Consider the following 16,215-nt stretch of genomic DNA (forward strand, 5'->3'; position numbering starts at 1 on the left):
TAAATTACTTCCTGTTGAAGGAATTCTAATATAGACTTGATCTCACTTCAATGAACACATTATTCATTACAGGCATTTTTATCGATGGAATTGATTATTACATATTTTTATACCAGTATGTATTTCAGCTGCTCTTCTTCAATAGTTAACATCATGCAGATTCCTAAATGAGGCGAAAACGTTACAATATGTTTCAAAATGTTCATTATCAACATGTACAGCCTGGATTAGATACATGTATACTGTGTACATCTTGTGACATTAGGAAACAGGATACAGTGGAAATGGGATACAGTGGAAATGGAAATGCAATGTTTATCAGACATTTATTTTTGTTTGACACACAATAGCTGATGAATATTTAACTCACTTGGCCAAGATTTGATATTTTTGGGACTGATTCAAAATCAATTATGGCCACCCTAGCCTCTGATTGACTGAAACATTTTTGACATCTTAAGTTTTGTAAGGCAGATTTCAACTAAATTAGGTTAAATGATATCTCTGATGAGGTGAATTCAAAATCTAGTATGGCTGCCCTCGTTTCTGATTGACCAAGACATTTTCAGTTTCATCTCAAGTTCCCAAGAGTGGATCCAGCATTTTGTAATGGAAGACGTTGAAAGTTTCTAACATGGGCAAGTAGGAGTTTGTGAAAGGCAAATGAGTCGAACTCTAAAAGGGTGCAGGATCTGTATGGAGGTTCAGGGCAGTTTAGTTTTGTAAATAGTCGATGATTTGTGGGGATTTTTGTAGCCATTAAAAAGTGTATTTTACTGGACTCCCCTCCCCTCCATGTAGCAGATTGTCTTTAAGGCTGGTAGGTACTGGGTTCATAACCCATAAGCATGTTTTCATGCCTCAATAGGGAGGTGTTAAAGCACTGTGCCAACTTGTCTAACCAAGAACCATTAAACCATTAAACCCTCTTCTGGACATACAGCCCAGATAGCTGACGTATGCCCAGGACAGTATGCCTCAATCTAGATGCTTGAAAATCTAGTTACTGGTGCCCTAAACTGAATGAATTGAAAGGCATTGCTATTTACGTGTTTAATTTGTCAGTGAGCTTCACGCGGATGTTTTTAATAGACACCAAACAGCGATTTTTGGCTGTCTACTTAATAGATGTTTGCCAGGTATTGAATTATAAAGAATAAATGCTCCTCAATATAATAAAGATATTTTTATGCATTTATTAGTATGTTGATAACCTGTTGTATGCATTTGAAAGCTCATTCTTACCTTGTAATATTACCTTGTAATATTACCGTGTATAATGTTAATATTTAAGATAAACCAATTAAATAGCATCATTGTTAGGCCTTAGTATGAACCTAAATGTCACATACAGCAGGTTATCATGTATTTCACCTGATATTTCTGTTCTTACAATGACATTACTGTGTTTGTTTCTTTCAGCACACCTTGAATATCATCCACCGTGACTTGAAGGCGGAGAATGTTTTCTTCGCGGCGCCGAAGCTCGTCAAGGTTGGCGACTTTGGTTTCAGCACGTACAGCAAGCACGACCAGACTCTGAACACGTTCTGTGGCTCCCCGCCCTATGCCGCTCCCGAACTCTTCAAGGACGAGAGCTACTTCGGCATGTTCGTCGACCTGTGGGCGCTCGGCATTATGCTCTACTTCATGCTGACTGGCATCATGCCATTCCGGGCAGAGACCGTCTCCAAGCTGAAGAAGTGCATCCTGGATGGAAGTTACTCCATCCCGTCCTACGTGACAGACAGTGGCCAGTTCCTCATCCGCAGTATCCTCAAACACGTTCCGCATGACCGATTCACCATCCCCGAAATCAAGCGCTGCGACTGGCTGGAAGGATGCATCTTCCCCAAGCCCTTCGAGCCATACAACCTTCATCCCACGACAAGTAGTTCCACCGTCATCAGTGAGGATGAACACACAGCCAGGACTATTTTGAAAGACATTGGGATTACTGACGCTCAGGTGAAAAGTGCTAACCATCGTGATTCACGGAGCAGTATTACGGGCACGTATCGCATCGTTCTGCACCGCGTGCAGAAGAAGAACTTGGGATTTGACGATTACCCCGTTGAACAGCAGGAGAATATGCTCTCCATGGTGTCCAAACAGAGCCATACGGTGTTACAGAAAAACATCGCATCCAGGACTTGTGTTATATTGTGATGCCTGTCAAAACGTAGGTCCGGTGGCTCATTCTTTTAAGTTAATTGACACGTGGTAGTGTCTTCTTGCCACAGTCTGTGATTACCTAGGACTCTAAACACATATCAGCAACAGACTGGGTCCATCCACTGCGCGAGTTACAACTGTTTACTTGTAGCCTTGTGGACTGTTCAGGTGAAACTGTAGCTGTTTACTTGTAGCCTTGTAGACTGTTCAGGTCAAATTGTAGCTGTTTACTTGTAGCCTTGTAGACTGTTCAGGTCAATCTGTAGCTGTGATATACAATGTCTGTATTATTGTTTGTATTCTCCTCACCTTGGAAACACTGCACACTCAACTAGACTAACCTTAAACACAGTTCACAGAGGCTAACCTTCAGAAAACAGTGCTAGTGGAGCCAAACCTTGAACACAGTTCCCACATGACCTCACCTTGCAAACAGTTCCTACTGGATGACTAACCTTGGAAAACATAGTGTGTGCTTTAAACCAATCAACTCACAAAACACAGCCATTTTAATTTTAATTTTAAATATTTGAAAGACTAGTTCGAACGTGTGAAAACGACACAGAGTTTGGTTAATCTACAAACCTGTCACACATTGCAGTAATCTTAATATTAAAACGTAGACTAGAGTTCGTCTCCATAACCATTACTTCTCAGAGATATGTATGTTTTTGAAATTTAAAAAATGCATTTCGTGGTATTTAGCCACCAGGATGATGAGAAACACTTCAAATGTATGGAAATGGATAACCTAAACAATAAAATCGAAGTAATATGTGATTTTTATAAATTATGAAAAATGGCTCTAATAGTAAAAAATATGACTTAGTGTTTAAAACTTAGGATCTGTTACTGTAAGATTTGTTTTAAATGTAAGAATACTAAAAATACAATTGGCAATTATGGTGTCGAACAGACCTGTATATTTCTCAGTGTGAATTCTTCAGCATGTAATCTAAACTTGCTGTGTTGCTGTAAGGTTTTTTCCATAAAAGGAACAAGTAGCAATAATGCCTGGGTAAGAACCAGTATCGAGTAATCCGTCCATGACTTAATTTATCCACAAACCATACAGGACATCTGAAGGACTTCTTGTTTGTTTGTTGAATATTCTTCACTGGACTGGTCACATAATGCAGATGTTATTTATTCCAGTTAGTGCCAGAACAGTATGTTTATCTTGCAGTACAATACAGAAGACAAAATTTCATGTCAGTTGTCATTTAGTTTTTATTTCAGTTGTATAACTTCTCATTTACATGAATCATAAACCAGTTACCATATTCGCTCTTGAGTTCTCCAAAAAGATTGTGCAAATATGTGATGGGTCATCGAAAAGTTCTCGGCCTAACTGGTGAGAGAGTAGCTAGTAAGAGCCATGACATGGCATGATTATGCAAGACAACGGCTAACCACTCTAACATAGCCAGTGAATGAGGCATCTTGCAAGCACGAAACCAGAACATCCTAACAAATGTGCTGGCCATGAGAAAGATTTCACAAAAGGTGTGCTGTTCAATCAGAATAATGTGCCTACTCGCATGTCACTGGTCGCCATGGCTGGCAGCAGTGTATCACTATGGCTTCCAACTTACTAATCACCCAACATATTTTCCAGACCCAGGGCCAGATTTAAACTTTGGGGGGCACAGGGCACTTCAGGTTCAGGGCCCGACAACATAGAAATTAAATTACATGACAGATAAAAAAATGAACTAATTTTATAATTATTATATTTTTTTTATAAAGGAAGTCCTTAGTTTGGGGGGCTCCTCTGGCAGGGGGGCCCGGGACAGTTGCTCCCTTTGCCCCCTTATAACTCCGGCACTCTCCAGACCTAGCACTGTTTGACATACCAATTTTCTGTCATGAAAAGGAGTTCGCTGGCATTTTCACTGTTGAGTTGTTTTTCAACCTGTAGAAGAATCCCCCTTTGTCAGAATGAATTAATGTTTAACGATACCTCAGCACAAAAATACACATCGGCTACTGGGTGTCAAACAAAGGTAAGCATATGAATAGGATATGTTAAAAACCACATCTATATAATTAGATGTAAAAAACAAATAAATACAAAACAATGTAAGAGTTGTGAATAAAGTATGAATATCAAGGTAAATGTATTTTAAAACTTAGGATAAAAATCAAAATTTTAAAAACTTTAAAATTAATTCTAGTTCTTTGTCAGAGGATCCAGTAGGCTGAGAACTTTTCAATCTTCCCTCCGGGAACTGGGTATTCATAGACCCCAACCTTCTAAGCTTAAAAAAAATTTATGCTAATATCTGCATACCTGGTAGCCTGGAAATGAAAAGATGCCAATTGGTGTATATGTGATGTCTTCCGCTTTTACCATTTAACGGACTCTGTGGAGGTTTCCTGGTAACTGTGAAAACGATACATTGGTAAAAGCCTTAGCACAGTTGTCTCCCTTCAGTTATTATTGGTTATTACATACTAGTCTCTCTCATTGGTTGCTACATCCTTCATTGGTTGTTTGCCAGTTTGTGATTGGTAGTGTTAGTCTGTGATTGGTTCTTTCACCATAACTGGTTGTGATGGGTGGATGCCGGCTGTGATTGGTTTTTATATGCTGTGATTAGTAATTCCAAGTGGTGATTGGTCATTACTGGCTGTGATTGGTTGTCTTATGATTTGTGATTTGGTGGTAGTCTGTGATTGTTTGTTTAAGTTTGACTGGGCATGCTGTGGCAAATAATTAGTTCACATGTTCACATCCACAGCAGTCTCTGGGAAAGTGTCCACAGTTCTGATCACAGACTGACTTATTAGTAGCAGGTGTGAATTTTTGTATTGATCGGTAATGCCATCTTTTAGAAAGAGTGCCACATAGAATCTTTGGGAAAATATGAAATCATTCCTTGTTTCTGTTTCACGTTCTCTTGAACAAATGTTATGATCCTTTCACCTGCAAGTCTTTATGTGGTCAACTTAACCCCCAGTTAACAGTTAACAGTTAACAGTGCTCATAGTTGCAAAGCAATTATTATTAAACAAAATTAATTTTAAGATTACATATAATCTCACATTATGAGTGTATGAGATGTGAATTAATATAAAGGTTATACAGTGACACCTGTTTAAAGCAGAAACCTGACTGAGTGTGGCTTCTTAATGCAGATGGCTGGTTTGGCAGTGGTTAAACCCTTGGATTTGAGGTCGATAGGGTTCACATACAGGTACTCACTCACTCCCACAGTGAGTTTCCATGCTTTGATGGATATGTGTAAAACCACTACACAACTTCTGGCTCACTAATCCACTATCCTGGACAGTAACTGAAGTGTGTGCCCAGGCCAGCATGCTTGAATCTTAATTGGATGTAAGGATGAAGTAAGTTAAAATGAATGAAATGAATATACAGTGATCTGACTGGGTTCAGCCTCATCTTTTCATATCACAGGAGTCATTGGAGTTGTTAGTGTGTGATCTCTTTGTTATGAATATATTGTTCAACAAATGATTTAATGAATGAAAGAATGTTGACCGACACCCCAGCACAATAACACACATCAGTTGTTGGGTGTCATACAAAGGTAGGTATATGACAATGATTATGGCATTGTTCAAAGGCTGAAGGACGTTTGTTCATCTTGACACCCACAGATAGTGTGTTAACGGATATTTCAGTAAACCAATGCAGTGAATGGTGCTGGGAGTAACCGGATGTTTAATACAAGAGATGTGGTATGCATTTATTTGTCTGTCCAAAGTTCAAGGTCATACTGGTAGAATTAAATTCACACACACATTTATATAGAGTGACATTTTTTAAAACTGACGAATACTGTTGAGACCTTTTTGTACTGTGGGTCGTTTGAGAAATACATCACAAGGGAGGTTTTGGAGGGGGGGGGGGGTGTTTATGATTGGTCTGTGCTGTAATTTAATAACTAATTCAGTCATTTTACCTCATGTACATTCCAATTTCTCCCAAAATTTCAATCTGTGTTGACCCTTTCTGTCACTTTCCTCCAACTCTTGTCTGCTGAACTGTCCACACCATCACCTTCCTGTCACAACTTCCACCACGGGTGCAGTCTCTTCCCTGGACCCACCTGGCATCCTTGTCCTCTACTGCTAATAAAGTTGGTCTGACTCATGGAACTAACGACTGCCGGTAGTAGGGGAGCAGAGTAGGTGGTTACAAGTGCCTCCTAACAATGCCAGAAGTAACTACTGAACACACTTCAAAGTGGTCAGACTAAGCCCACAGTTAAAAGCTGATAGGAAATGGCAGGTGTGTGGCACAGATAGCCACAAGAGACAAGCTCCTGTTGTGGTTTGAGACCAGGACTGGGATGTGGAGGTGGACAGCGAAAGAAATTGAAAGATAGTAGGAGTTGCCAAATCGGGAAGAAATGAGATGGAATTAAACGAGTTGAAGGAAAGGGGTCAATGTCTTCTGTGGTTGATGGATATATCAACAACATTCCCACCTCACCCTCCCACCCTGGTTGATGGATATATCAACAACATTCCCACCTCACCCTCCCACCCTGGTTGATGGATATATCAACAACATTCCCACCTCACCTTCCCACCTCTTGTCATTGTTTCTGGAATAGCCCTAACTGGCCTGACTTTCTTAGGAACAATACAAATGTGTGCAAAATTAAACAAAGTGGGCAGAATTTAGGTAGCCTGTTTTTGTTGAACATGGGTATTTATGCATTGTAAATGTGGCATCACCTAACTGTAAACGCATGTAAGTCTAAAACAGGTGTTTATGCATTGTAAATGTGGCATCACCTAACTGCATTGTAAATGTGGCATCAAACTGTGTGTAAACTGTAAAACAGGTGTTTATGCATTGTAAATGTGGCATCACCTAACTGTAAACGCATGTAAGTCTAAAACAGGTGTTTATGCATTGTAAATGTGGCATCACCTAACTGTGTGTAAACGCATGTAAGTCTAAAACAGGTGTTTATGCATTGTAAATGTGGCATCACCTAACTGTGTAAACGCATGTAAGTCTAAAAGAGGTGTTTATGCATTGTAAATGTGGCATCACCTAACTGTGTAAACGCATGTAAGTCTAAAACAGGTGTTTATGCATTGTAAATGTGGCATCACCTAACTGTGTAAACGCATGCAAGTCTAAAACAGGCTTTGTAACTTCGGCCCACTAAATCGTTATTTTGTGAATTGCATTTCAGTTTGGGGGGTTTTGTTTTTTCCAACAACATTCAAAGTATATATTGTTGCAATATATTTTTTGTGTTCATGTTTTCATGTGTTTCATTATTTGTGTCTTGTGCAAAACAGCACCATCATGATATATTCCAGGATTAATTGTTTATGTTGTAGAGTTTAGAGGCCAGATTTACGAAGCCTGTTTTTCTTACACTCAGGTGTTTAAGCATTGTAAATGTATGTACACATGTATGACTTAAACTCAGGTGTTTAAGCATTGTAAATGTATACAGTTACACACATGTATGACTTAAACAGGCTTTGGAAATTCGGCCCTAGTGTTTTTGGAAGTCCAGTATTATTATTTAAAGTTGTAAAGACATGGGTTTGTCCTCTTGTGTGTTATGTTAGCAGTACTTATTGTCAAGTTTTAATTTGGCTTCTTTTGTGTCTTATTTTCAGTGGAGAAACATCTTGTGTATTTATTAAGCTTGTTTACTAATTTATCTAATATTCATATGTAATACTTACAGCAGCTGGATTAATCATTTAATGATTAAAACATATAAACCTCACTGACAGTGTTCTTTTCTCTTGCATTGTGTGTTGTAATTGGCAGGACTACATATCAGAATTACCAAATGTGTGACATCTGATAGCTGATGATTAATTAATCAATGTGCTCTAATGGTGTCGTAAAACAAAACAAACTTCTTGTAATTTGCAGGAGTACTATGTGGCCTGTGATTAGATTTGTGGTTGTTATTGTCTATTTGATCTCTGTAATATCATTTAACCCTAGTAAAAACAATAAAACATCTGTGGGCATCAAATAGAAAATAGCAAAATTCCAGATAGTTAGCTTTGTTGAGCACCTTGCAGTGGACAAGGTAGTCCCCCCCCCCCCCCCTCCATTGAAAATATAAATAGTACACTTTATACTTAAAATTAAACATTTTTCTTTGAGGTGCACTCATCCCCCCTCCCATTTTATCTTGTAGTAAAACGCCCTGTATTTGTCATGATGCCCCCCACCCCCTTACTTTAGGTTAGGTATGGTCCTGTGACTGTTTAAACTTTGCACATCACAGCCTGATCTTTGTCGCTGCTATGTTGAAGGTCAATGATGTCCAGTTCTGTGATTAGAAAATCTATACAAAGGTAACCCTTGCTGCTATGTCAAAGGTCAATGACATCCAGTGCTGTGATTAGAAAATCTGTATAAAAGTAACCCTTGCTGCTGTGTTGAAGGTCAATGATGTCCAGTTCTGTGATTAGAAAATCTATACAAAGGTAACCCTTGCTGCTATGTCAAAGGTCAATGACGTCCAGTGCTGTGATTAGAAAATCTGTATAAAGGTAACTTGCTGCTGTGTTGAAGGTCAATGATGTCCAGTTCTGTGATTAGAAAATCTATATAACGGTAACCCTTGCTTCTATGTCGAAGGTCAATGATGTCCAGTGCTGTGATTAGAAAATCTGTATAAAGGTAACCTTTGCTGCTATGTCGAAGGTCAATGATGTCTAGTGCTGTGATTAGAAAATCTGTATAAGAGTAACCCTTGCTGCTGTGTTGAAGGTCAATGATGTCCAGTGCTGTGATTAGAAAATCTGTAGAAAGGTAACCCTTGCTGCTGTGTCAATGATGTCCAGTTCTGTGATTAGAAAATCTATATAACGGTAACCCTTGCTGCTATGTCGAAAGTCAATGATGTCCAGTTCTGTGATTAGAAAATCTATATAAAGGTAACCCTTGCTGCTGTGTCAATGATGTCCAGTTCTGTGATTAGAATATCTGTATAAAGGTAACCCTTGCTGCTGTGTCGAAGGTCATTGATGTCCAGTTCTGTGATTAGAAAATCTGTATAAAGGTAACCCTTTCTGCTGTGTCGAAGGTCAATGATGTCCAGTTCTGTGATTAGAAAATCTATATAAAGGTAACCCTTGCTGCTATGTCGAAGGTCAATGATGTCTAGTGCTGTGATTACAAAATCTGTATAAAGGTAACCCTTGCTGCTGTGTTGAAGGTCAATGATGTCCAGTTCTGTGATTAGAAAATCTGTATAAAGGTAACCTTTGCTGCTATGTCGAAGGTCAATGATGTCTAGTGCTGTGATTAGAAAATCTGTATAAGAGTAACCCTTGCTGCTGTGTTGAAGGTCAATGATGTCCAGTGCTGTGATTAGAAAATCTGTAGAAAGGTAACCCTTGCTGCTGTGTCAATGATGTCCAGTTCTGTGATTAGAAAATCTATATAACGGTAACCCTTGCTGCTATGTCGAAAGTCAACGATGTCCAGTTCTGTGATTAGAAAATCTATATAAAGGTAACCCTTGCTGCTGTGTCAATGATGTCCAGTTCTGTGATTAGAATATCTGTATAAAGGTAACCCTTGCTGCTGTGTCTGTGAAGAAAATCTGTATAAAGGTAACCCTTTCTGCTGATGTCCAGTTCTGTGATTAGAATGATGTCTATCTGTATAAAGGTAACCCTTGCTGCTGTGTCGAAGGTCAATGATGTCCAGTTCTGTGTTAGAAAATTAGTATAATAACCTTTGCTGCTATCAAATGTCTAGGTGTGATTAGAAAATCTGTAACCCTTGCTGCTGTGTTGAAGGTGATGTCCAGTGCTGTGATTAGAAAATCTGTAGAAAGGTAACCCTTGCTGCTGTGTCAATGATGCCCAGTTCTGTGATTAGAAAATCTATATAACGGTAACCCTTGCTGCTATGTCGAAAGTCAATGATGTCCAGTTCTGTGATTAGAAAATCTATATAAAGGTAACCCTTGCTGCTGTGTCAATTCTGTGATTAGAATATCTGTATAAAGGTAACCCTTGCTGCTGTGTCGAAGGTCATTGATGTCCAGTTCTGTGATTAGAAAATCTGTAAAAACCCTCAATGATGTCCAGTTCTGTGATTAGAAAATCTATAAAAGGTAACCCTGCTATGTCGAAGGTCAATGATGTCTAGTGCTGTGATTACAAAATCTGTATAAAGGTAACCCTTGCTGCTGTGTTGAAGGTCAATGATGTCCAGTTCTGTGATTAGAAAATCTGTATAAAGGTAACCCTTGCTGCTGTGTTGAAGGTCAATGATGTCCAGTTCTGTGATTAGAAAATCTGTATAAAGGTAACCCTTGCTGCTGTGTTGAAGGTCAATGATGTCCAGTTCTGTGATTAGAAAATCTGTATAAAGGTAACCCTTGCTGCTGTGTTTATCTCACCTTTTAGTTGAAAGGTCAGGCTTTACTGTTCCAACAGTGCCTGTATAATTCAGGTTTCATCTATTAGGTGGATGAATATTGCAAGTTTAACTATATTAATTAGGTGACTGTATAACACAGATTTCACTATATTATGTGACTGAATAATACAGGTTTCACTATATCAGGTGACCGTATAATACAGGTTTTACTCTTTGAGGTGTCTGTATAATACAGGTTTCACTATATTAGGTGACTGTATAATGCAGGTTTCACAATATAAAGGTGACTATAATACATTTCACAATATAAGGTGACTGTATAATACAGGTTTCATTTTATTAGGTGACTGTATAACAGGTTTCACAATATTAGGTGACTGTATAACACAGGTTTCACAATATTAGGTGACTGTATAACACAGGTTTCACTATATTATTAATTGCATTGTAGTATGCCCGATTTATAGGTTTTTTTTATTTAGTATTATTTGTTGACCAAGGTTTTTTGTTTGTTGTTTTAAAATAAGAATAATAATAATAAATTTGATAAAAACTAAACAAACTATAAACACTTTAAAAAAATATTATTACCTTTTTTCTTTTTTTTTAATCATAAAAAACATGATACCAAAAGTTATAAATTAACAGTATGATGGTAAAGCACTTAACGAGCTACTCTCGATTCACTAATATCAAAACCTATATTAGCTCGGCCATTTACCTTTCGACCGACCGTTCAAAATTGCGCCAAATTCCCTCAATCAAAATTGCGCACCCTTTTCTCTTTGGCATTTAACTGCTCCATTCAAATTCCATAGCACCACCACCACCCCACCCGCCTGCTACCGATTTGATCGGGCTGCTGGTGCTCCCTTGCACCTGCCAGTGCAGGCGGTCCCTCCTCTCCCCTCCCCCCACCTTTCCTGTCATGGACGGAGGAGTAGGCCAAGGCCGGCTCCTGTGCCCACGACAGGCGTGCGCTACAACAGCTTGTTCTGAATGTGCACGTAAAACCCTATGACATGACATGACACGTAAAGCACTAAGCCCATTTAAAACTGATACAGGAATAAGTAACTACAGTGTTCGGTTTTTCGACCAGATGGCAACAATTTGGTAACCCTGAACATCCGCTGTACAGTTCGCTCGAGACAGGGGGGGGGACAACTCGTCCAGCCGTACTGACCTATCGTGCCACTGATTCGCCTGGTGTTTTTCATTTGGTTCAGCTGTTCAATTTCTTGACCATATTTGGCGATTGAAACATGAGGCTGATTGCATATGCATAAGATATAACATTTATATTGGAACACATTTCATGTGCCTAACCAACCATCTTCCAGATGTGGGATGAAAGCCGACACCCCTGTACATAAAACAATTCTGAACCGCCCTGCCGACGCCAGTTAGCGAGTAAAATTTTACTCCAATAAAATGATATCCCTGCTGTTTTCTCTTTGAGATCATTTCTCAATAAATATTGGTATTTCTTGTTTTCCTGTTTCCATTAAAAACAAATAAAAGTCGTGTATTACTTCGTGGTTACCATGCCAACAAGCCCCGTGTTTACGTATGGTTTCCAAAAGCAGTCCCTTAGAATAATATGGGTAATATGTGTGTAATATTTTACGTGATAAAGTTCTGTTTTTGCGTACGTATACAAGTCTGAGGCCGGGTGTAAGAATCGTGCCATATGGCCGGTAAATAATGTAGCGCGACGCTCGGTCAATTGTGGCTTTAATTAAACATCAACTAGCAATGTACTGGCGGGCTTTGGACACATCTTAATGAGTAGATGCTAAATAGGACTCGGTAAAGAGTCGATGGGTATTAGTTTCAAATACTGTGTCTTTGTATTTAATACCTATATAATATACGTATATCGTATACCTGTGTATATATATATATATATATATATATATATATATATATATATATATATATATATAGAATACGTGTATAGTATTATGTCCGTGTCACGAATGTGCACTGGTCGCCGCAATGACTGCTGGGAGAAACTTGAGCTAGAGTTATCATCTTGTTTACAACATAATGAAATATCGAATTTCACAATTTGTTGTTTTAATTAAAAACTGATTACAATGAAAAACGATGCCCTTTAAAGATAAAACTAATATTTCAATGCGCAATATCTGTGGTTAGTATGTTACATTACATCCGTGATGAATAAAATATGTATCATGAGCACCTGTGTACAACGGACACCCGTATAATGATAACAGCAATCATACTCTAACCTGTCCAGGAACGTGACATTGTACGTTTAGGACTGTCATCAACGATTGTATGGGATTATTTAAAGTATGAAGTGAAAACTCTCTAAACCGGACACCCATTGGATCCAGTACAAAGACTGCTTATTAGGGGTATCCAGTTTAGAGAGGTTATGTTTTGTACCAATGTGTTAAGGGGACGATGAAAAATATCCGGTTTCGATTGTTATATTTTTGTTTTAGTGGAGGTATGTATTCAGACACTCACGTGCGGCGGGTTGCACGATCGATCGTCACCAGGGCACTCGACTCAGTTTATTTTTACTGTGGGTTTGGGGTTTTAATTGGTGGGGTTGGATTTGGGGCTTTTTTGTCTCTCCCCCCCCCCCCCCCCCCCGCCCCGTATTATGTACCCAAGGATTGGTACTTTAATCAAACTATTTGGTATATGTTATCCTGTCTAAGTACATATAAAAAACATCGTTTGCAGCTCTATGTTACAATAGCCGGTATTCGGTCTTGGTATCCACACACAAAGTGTCCAAACAGCTATGTTACACACTTAACAGCCGCACTTGAAAACGTGCTGAGGTGTCGTTAAACAAACATTTCTCTTCTTTCCTTCTTCTTGTTTTTTAATTACTGCGAACTGGATTGAATATTCTGACAGAATTTTGTTTGAAATAATGGGAATTTGAACATCATACAGGTATGCTCGGCATTTGTAACATCCTTGTTTTCTGTTTCCCGGGAGAAAGAGAATGGAGTGTATTTCAAGTGAATCCTGCGAAGAATTTTACAAGAATTGGCACTTTTCACTGTGCCGCGCGCTCGTGTCGAAAACACTGCGGTATTTTAAAGCTTTTCTTGACAACTAAATCACTGGTAGAATGAACAACACACTCGAAATATGCGGGGAAAGCTAGACACGTGTCCTGTCGTAACGGATATGTGCAGGTTGGGCGGTAACAAATCTGAATGGGAGTGGGGACAATGACAAGATAAAAAAAAGGCAGATTATATTGTAAAGAACACTGCCCCCTTGCCCCTCCAGTTAATTACGGCCTTTAGGCTCATCCTTATTAGAAAGCACATAAATATGTTACACTTGTTTAAATTTTCACAAAAAAAGGTGTTTTGGAGTTATATTATATGCAGGTTTTAATAAAATAAAAAAAACTAGCTGACATGTTTCTATATGGAAGGAAATGTTTTATTTAACGACGCACTCAACACATTTTATTTACGGTTATCTGGCGTTAGACATATGGTTGAGGACCACACAGATATTGAGAGGAAACCCGCTGTCGCCACTTCATAGGTTACTCTTTTCGATTAGCAGCAAGGGGTCTTTTTTATACACACCACGGCCTTTGTTACACAGCACTGCACTGGCTGAAACGAGAGCCTATAAAAGTTAAAGTTAGTTTTTTAACGACACCAGCAGTGCACATTGATTATTAATCATCGTCTGCTAGATGTCAAACATATGGTAATTCTCATATAGTCTAAGAGAGGAAATCCGCTAAATTGTTCCTTTAGTAGTAAGGGATCTTTATTGATGCACCTTCCCACAGACAGGGCTGCACATACCATGGCCTTTAGGTGCACTGACTGGCACGAGAAATAACTCAATTGGCCCACCGACGGGGATTGATCCTAGACCGATCGCGCATCAGATGAGCGCTTTAACACTGGGCTACGTTCCGCACCCAGTTTCTATAAATAACTGTAGCTAAGGTCTACCTGTGGACTGTATTATCAGCAGTGACCCCGTGACCTCGTGACTTGACCTCATCCGGGTGAGAGTTCATAATACAAACCATCTGGCAGATCACAGAGCGGTTGGCTTCAATAGCCAAACACAACCAGTCTGTACGTAGACTGGGGAAGGGCTAATCCGGGTAATAATTTTGTTGTTAAATATTTTTTAAAAAAAGAAAAAAAGAACACACACACACACAACATAAATAATAATAATAAATTTAATAATAATAATAATTAATAAAATAATAATAATTAATAAAATAATAATAATAATTAATTAAATAAATAAATAAAATACTAATACAAAAAACTTTTTAAAAAACTGGAAAAGTTGCATATTTATTTACTTTTTTATTTTATCTTTTTTTTTTTTTTTTTTTTTTTTTTTTTTTTTATTTAAGCTAAGATCCCGGATATACGCAGTGCTTACTGCGCATTGCGTGATACTTGAGCAGTGTGTACTCGCTGTTCTGGGTAGCAGTGAATACACGACGCACAAGACTACGTATCACGCACTGCTTACACGTGGAATCAGTCAACTTGTCAATCATTTTATCGATACGTATCACGCACTGCGCATTACGTACACGTGGGATCCCAGCATAACTTTGTTTCACGTACCTGTGTACGTTCGTACACGTACTGGACTGTTTGAAAGTGATTGCCATAAATCATGAAAGCTATATTAGTGAGTTGTAAATGTTGCCTGGATGCCATGTTACGATGTTACGATGTTATCAGCGCTGTGTGCTTTAATTAGCAGCCTGCGTGCAACTCATTTCATAATCCAGCTGTCACCAGCACGTCGCGTAACATCGATTTTAAACGTGTCTGGCTACCAAGTCAGCATTGTTTATAAAACATCCAACATTCACCTGGTCGACTGATGCTAACTAAACAAACCAAATCAGTCGCTGAACAGCATAGCCATTCACCTAGTGACGTCACGGGTGTAAACCAATCAACTCAGTCCAGTCATATTCATTCATTTAATGTCGTCATGGGTGTAAACCAATCCACTCATTCCAGTCGTTCGTCCACCTAGTGACGTCACGAGTGTAAACCAATCCACTCAGTCCAGTCGTATTCGCCCACCTAGTGACGTCACGGGTGTAAACCAATCCACTCAGTCCAGTCGTATTCGTCCACCTAGTGACGTCACGGGTGTAAACTATTCATCCACCTAGTGACGTTACGGGTGTAAACCAATCCACTCAGTCCAGTCATATTCATCCACCTAGTGACGTCACGGGTGTAAACCAATCCACTCATTCCAGTCGTATTCGTCCACCTAGTGACGTCACGGGTGTAAACCAATCCACTCATTCCAGTCGTATTCGTCCTCCTAGTGACGTCATGGATGTAAATCAATCCACTCAGTCCAGTCGTATTCATTCATTTAATGTCGTCGTGGGTGCAAACCAATCCACTCAGTCCAGTCGTATTCATTCATTTAATGTCGTCATGGGTGTAAACCAATCCACTCATTCCAGTCGTATTCATCCACCTAGTGACGTCATGGGTGTAAACCAATCCATTCAGTCCAGTCGTTTTCATTCATTTAATGTCGTCATGGGTGTAAACCAATCCACTAATTCCAGTCGTATTCATTCATTTAATGTCGTCATGGGTGGAAACCAATCCACTCATTCCAGTCGTATTCATCCACCTAGT

The 16,215-nt window shown here is 39.0% G+C and overlaps 1 protein-coding gene across 1 annotated transcript in view; it reads left to right on the forward strand.

Annotated features, from left to right (window-relative positions):
• LOC121374344 (serine/threonine-protein kinase NIM1-like) overlaps positions 1–6,665 on the forward strand; it is a 74,887-nt gene extending 68,222 nt beyond the window's left edge. The window contains exon 4 of the mRNA XM_041501417.1: positions 1,423–6,665. Coding sequence (XP_041357351.1) covers positions 1,423–2,169 — 747 coding nt within the window. The 3' untranslated portion in view covers positions 2,170–6,665. The remainder of the gene's footprint in view (positions 1–1,422) is intronic.
• Positions 6,666–16,215: the final 9,550 nt, after the last annotated feature.

This window comes from Gigantopelta aegis, chromosome 6, assembly GCF_016097555.1.
Source record: "Gigantopelta aegis isolate Gae_Host chromosome 6, Gae_host_genome, whole genome shotgun sequence".
NCBI lineage: Eukaryota > Metazoa > Mollusca > Gastropoda > Neomphalida > Peltospiridae > Gigantopelta > Gigantopelta aegis.